This window comes from Mobula hypostoma, chromosome 1 (genome assembly GCF_963921235.1).
Source record: "Mobula hypostoma chromosome 1, sMobHyp1.1, whole genome shotgun sequence".
NCBI lineage: Eukaryota > Metazoa > Chordata > Chondrichthyes > Myliobatiformes > Myliobatidae > Mobula > Mobula hypostoma.
Window position 1 is genome coordinate 210272987 of NC_086097.1, and position 5043 is coordinate 210278029.

General features: G+C 43.9%; 1 protein-coding gene across 1 annotated transcript; it reads right to left on the reverse strand.

Moving 5' to 3' along the window:
* Window positions 1-3161: 3161 nt before the first annotated feature.
* Window positions 3162-4278, reverse strand: mos (v-mos Moloney murine sarcoma viral oncogene homolog). The gene has a single exon (XM_063041852.1). The coding sequence runs from the start codon at window positions 4247-4249 to the stop codon at window positions 3254-3256; it is 996 nt and encodes a 331-aa protein (XP_062897922.1). The 5' UTR covers window positions 4250-4278; the 3' UTR covers window positions 3162-3253.
* Between the last annotated feature and the right edge of the window lie 765 nt (window positions 4279-5043).

A 5043-nucleotide genomic window follows, 5' to 3' on the forward strand; every position in this document is an offset into this window, starting at 1 on the left:
ATGAAGGTGGTGCCGGTGGAGTGAATGAAGCAATTGTTAATCTTTTAAACAGAGCAAAGATTATGCAGGGATTCCCAATTTTTGGTCTATAGACCCCTTGCATTTAAAAAGGTCAGGAACACCTGGACCAGAGGTGAGGGATATATTTTGGATTTTAAAAACTCAGCAAAGGCCGTAGTATTTACCTAAAGGACAGTGAATTAACTAAATCCACCAGAAATTTTTGGGAAGATTTAAAACAAATTCATAATTGGAGTAATTAGTTCAGTTCAATTACAGGAATTCCCAGAAACCTCTCAATAAGGTTTGCAATTGAAACAGAGCATAAAGGCTGGTTAAGCTTTAGCCAGAATACTAGGGCAAAACTTTCCCTCCCTGCTGAATAATGGCATTCTTCTGAGATTGTTATTAGGGCAATTAATATACAATATTGAGAATTCAAACCATAACCAAACTTGCAGATGACAGAGCTAGTTGTTACTATAAACTTGAGGATACTGGCACGTGGTAGCAGAAATATAACAGGTTGGTTAAAGGGCAGATGAAATTTGTGGAGAAACAGAGGATGACACAAGTCAGGAGATGGATACAAGAACATTTCCAAGTCACTGAATATCCCTTGGGTAGCCTCCAGCCTGATGGCATGAACAAAGACTTCTCTAACTTCTGCTAATGCCACCCCCCCCCCCATACCCCATCTGTTATTTATAGACACATTCTTTCTCTCACTCTCCTTTTCCTCCCTCTGACCATACCCCTTGCCCATTCCTTCTCCCTGGGCCTCCTGTCTCATGATCCTCTCATACCCCTTTTTGCCAATTACCTGTCCAGCTCTTAGCTCCATCCCTCCCCCTCCTGTCTTCTCCTATCATTTTGGATCTCCCCCTCCCCATCCCACTTTTAAATCTCTTACTAGTTCTTTCTTCAGTTAGTCCTGACGAAGGGTCTCAGCCCAAAATGTCAACTGTACCTCTTCCTAGTGATGCTGCCTGGCCTACTGCATTCACCAGCAACTTTGATGTGTGTTGCTTGAATTTCCAGCATCTGCAGAATTCCTCCTGTTTGCGAATATCCCTTGGAGTACAGTTAAATCATCAAGAAATAGAAAGAATATGGCACAGTTGTAAATCTGCATAGACCAGGCTATCCTCAAAAGCTGAGTGACTGTGCAAGGGACTAGTGAGGGAGACCACCAGGAGACCTATGAGAGCTCTGGAGGAGTTGCAAGCTTCAGTGGCTGAGATGGGAAGAGACTACGCATACCATTTCCCCAGGGATTTCACCAGTCTCAGCTTTATGGGAGCATGGCAAAGAGAAAGCCACTGTTTAAAAAACTCAAATGAAATCTCAGCAAAAATTTGCTAGAAGATATGTGGAATACTGAACTCAGCTGGGAGGAGGATCTATGGTCTGATGAAATCAAAATTGAGCTTTTTAGCCATCAGATTAATTGCTTGTTTATAGTAAGCTAAACAACACACAGCAGAAACACACCATCCCTGCTGTTGAGCATCATGCTATGGGGAAGTTTCACTGCAGTAGGCACCGGAAGGCTTGTGAAAGTAGAGTGTAAAATGAATGCAGTAAAATATAGGGAGATCCTGGAGGAAGACTGAGATTTGGTGAGATGATTTATTTTCCAGCAAGACAACGACCCCAGCACACAACCAGATCTAACTTTGTTTTTAAGCCATTCCCATGTAATGTCCTGGTGGGGCCAAGGCAGAGTCCAGACCTCAATCCAATTGAGAATTTGTGGTTGGACTTGAAAAAGGCTGTTCACTCACGCTCCCCATACAATCTGACAGTGCTTGAGCATTTTTATAAGGGTTCAGCTATGCAAAGCTGATGGAAACCCATTCACACACTCAAGGCTGTAATTGCTGCTAAAGGCACATCTACTACATACTGACTTGAAGGGGGTGAATACGTATGTAATCAATCTATTTTATATTTGTAATTTAGAGATCTGTTTTCAGGGGTCTCTTGATCAGTGTCAAAAAAGCCAAATCAATACTGATTCAAAGTTATAAAACATGAAACTTCCAGGTGGGGGGGGGGGTGTGTGGAAAGGACGGTAATTATTTTCCATAGTATATTCCTACCCATTTACACCCAGTAGCAGGGTCGATTGTGAAACTGCCTTCGGCATCTCCAAAATTGAAATGGAATAGCTCACACTGCAAGTTCGGGGTTTAAAAAAATCAGTCAAGGCAATTATTTACAACTCGTCACCAATACGAACACCTAAGCATTTTACTCATCTGGCATTGTTATAGCGTGTGTGGGTGGGCGGGGGGTGGAGTGGAGGAGAAAGGAAGAGTTGGGTGTGCTCCCTTCCCCATCCAGGTACACAACTGGGAACATTCAACCGTTTATCCAGCTGCTTCCAAGAACTCCGCTCGGGAATGAAGGCAAACAAGGTTTAGTTAGCATTTAATAACTACCGGAGTACATCAAAAGAAAACAGACTTGTGGCTGTGTGAGTTGATGGTTTTGGAATTGCAAAGGCAAAAAGTATATCGTGGCCAACACTGCTTGTTCCAGTTTATGCCTGGGCAATTGAAGTGATCAGATACTTAAATCTATGTCAAATATAGGAACTCCCAACCCAACAGTAAAAGAACAGTTACCGATTGAAAATAGATTTCACCCCTTTGCTTTGAGTTGAAGCCCAATTTGTTCAATTGTACAGTTGGTTGCGATCTGAAGTTCCTCTAGTAACGTAAAGGGGTGTCCGGTGGGGACATGCGTCTCCACAATGTGTTCCAATAAACCCCAACCAGGGTAGTTACTGCCACAGAAAACGGGCAGGCAAAGTGTGGAGGGCTTTTAAACTGGAATGTTCCCCATGTTGGGCGAACCATCCAGAGTGCAATAGCTACCAGACTTGAGGATAGTTAGGTTCCGCAAGAACACAAGTGATCCCCTTACTTCTATCTTCAACACTGAACCAAATTTGCCATATGATTTTTAAACAAAGACGTGTGTGTTCCGAATTTGAAAATTAACATTCACATACGTCATCAGTGAAGCAAACACCAAACATGGTGTACGGATTCAGGAGCCTTGCCGGCGTAGAACACATTCAGCCAACTCTATTTGAGAGGATTTCCCAACTCTTCCTTCCATTTAGAGTGTTAAATACAACAGATCTCAAATATTTTATTTAAACAGCTAATTTCGTTCACGAAGTCGACAACATTGAACACATGAATGAGCCTATTTTAATTACATATTTCCTAAAATTATATTAGAGTAGAGACTTCAAGTTATTAATAGTTTCTAACAATTGTTCTGCACTAGGTCTATTACTCGGCTCAACCACCCAACAGTCATCAATGACAGAGCGAATGCTCCGGCCCATCAAAGTCTCGTTGAAAACAGGAGAAAAGGGAGGGCGCAGGTTATAGGCCACTACTGCATACATTACACACTGGCGATCGCCAGAAAAGGGGTGGTCGCGGCTCACCATCTGCCAGAGCGTGATGGCGAAAGAGTAAATATCCGCCTTGAGGGTAGCGTTGCGGCCTCTCAGCAGTTCTGGCGCGCGGTGGGTGTAGGTACCTCCTAGATGCCGTAATTGGCCATTGGGTTTCAAGTCACCGCTCGACGCCAGTTTGTAAGAACAACCAAAATCACCAATTTTACAGCGTCCCGAGTCTGTGAGGAGTACGTTGGCTGGTTTCAGGTCGAGATGGACGATATTGTGAGAGTGGAGGAAAGTCAGTCCGCTCACAATATCACTCGAAAACCTCAGGCATTCTCCGACCTCCAGCGAATCAGCACTGTTGTAAATCCTGTGGTCTAGGCTCGCTCCTCCTGCATATTCCATGATAATGGTGCCCACACAATCGTCGACCTGCGGACTCGCGGGGACTGACGTGGTGGCTGCTACAACTTTCACGATGTTCTCATGCACCAGGTGTGCGACATTCAGCTCCGCCCAGAAACTCTGCCTGGCGGCCAGTTTGTTCTTAGTGCACTTTCTTACCTTCTTTATTGCCACAGTGTTGCCGTAGTAAGTCCCTTTGTAAACCCAGCCGAAGCCTCCCGAGCCCAGAAGGTCGAATAGCTTTAATTCATCCCAAATGACCGTATACCAAGGCCGTTGCGGCAACTCCTTAGTTTGTTTCACGAAAGAGAAGTGTCTTCTCTGGAGCTGATTGGGACTGCTGCAAGCTCGCAAAGTAATGGCAGGAGGAAAGCCTTTCGGTAAAATTCGGTGAACAGGAATCGGCGACGGCATCTTATTTGAAGGAGACTCCCCCCAATAAACCTGTGAAGTACTACCTCCCGGCAGTGTCCTTTATTGCTGACTGTTAATTGGTGTAAATGAGCGACATCTGCACTTTGTTATCGAAGCCCGATGCACGCTGGTCAAATGAATGACCTCAAAATAAACGAGGAACTTTCAATAAATAATAGAATTTTCAATTAAATCAGTTTTAAAGAAAATTTCGATAACGTTATACAATTATCTCTAAGGAAAATTGTTACCAATTAGCAATGGCCAATGAAGCCATCAAACGGCTTTTTAGAGGTAATCGAGTCACAACATGGATACAGGCCTTTTAGGCCAATCAAGGTGGCAGCTCAGCGCGTCCCAACTACCTGCGTTCGGCTCATACCCCTGTAAGCCCCACCTGTCCAAGTGCTTCTTAAATAACACTGTTGTACCTATCTCATCGACTGCTTCTGGTAGTTTGTTCCATATACTCACAAACAGCTGGCTGAAAAAGTTGCCCCGCAAGTTCGCTTTAAATGTTTTCCTCGCATCCCAGATTTATGCCCACGAGTTTTGGACTTTCCTTTCCTTGGCAAAAGACTGTTGCCACCCCTCCCCATTGCATAATTTTTAACATTTCTATAAGGTCACCCCCCTTCTTCTGCATTCAGTGGAATAAAACTCAGGCTCACTAGTCCTAGCAATAAGTCTTTTCTACACTCTTTCCAGTTTAACCACATGTTTCCTATAACAGGGCGATGAAGTGCAGCTTCACTCATGACTTATGCACCTGTAACATAGAAACATAGAAACAT

Excerpts from the sequence above, each read along its gene's own strand:
- mos (XM_063041852.1), bottom strand. The coding sequence starts at position 4,249 with ATGCCGTCGCCGATTCCTGTTCACCGAATTTTACCGAAAGGCTTTCCT.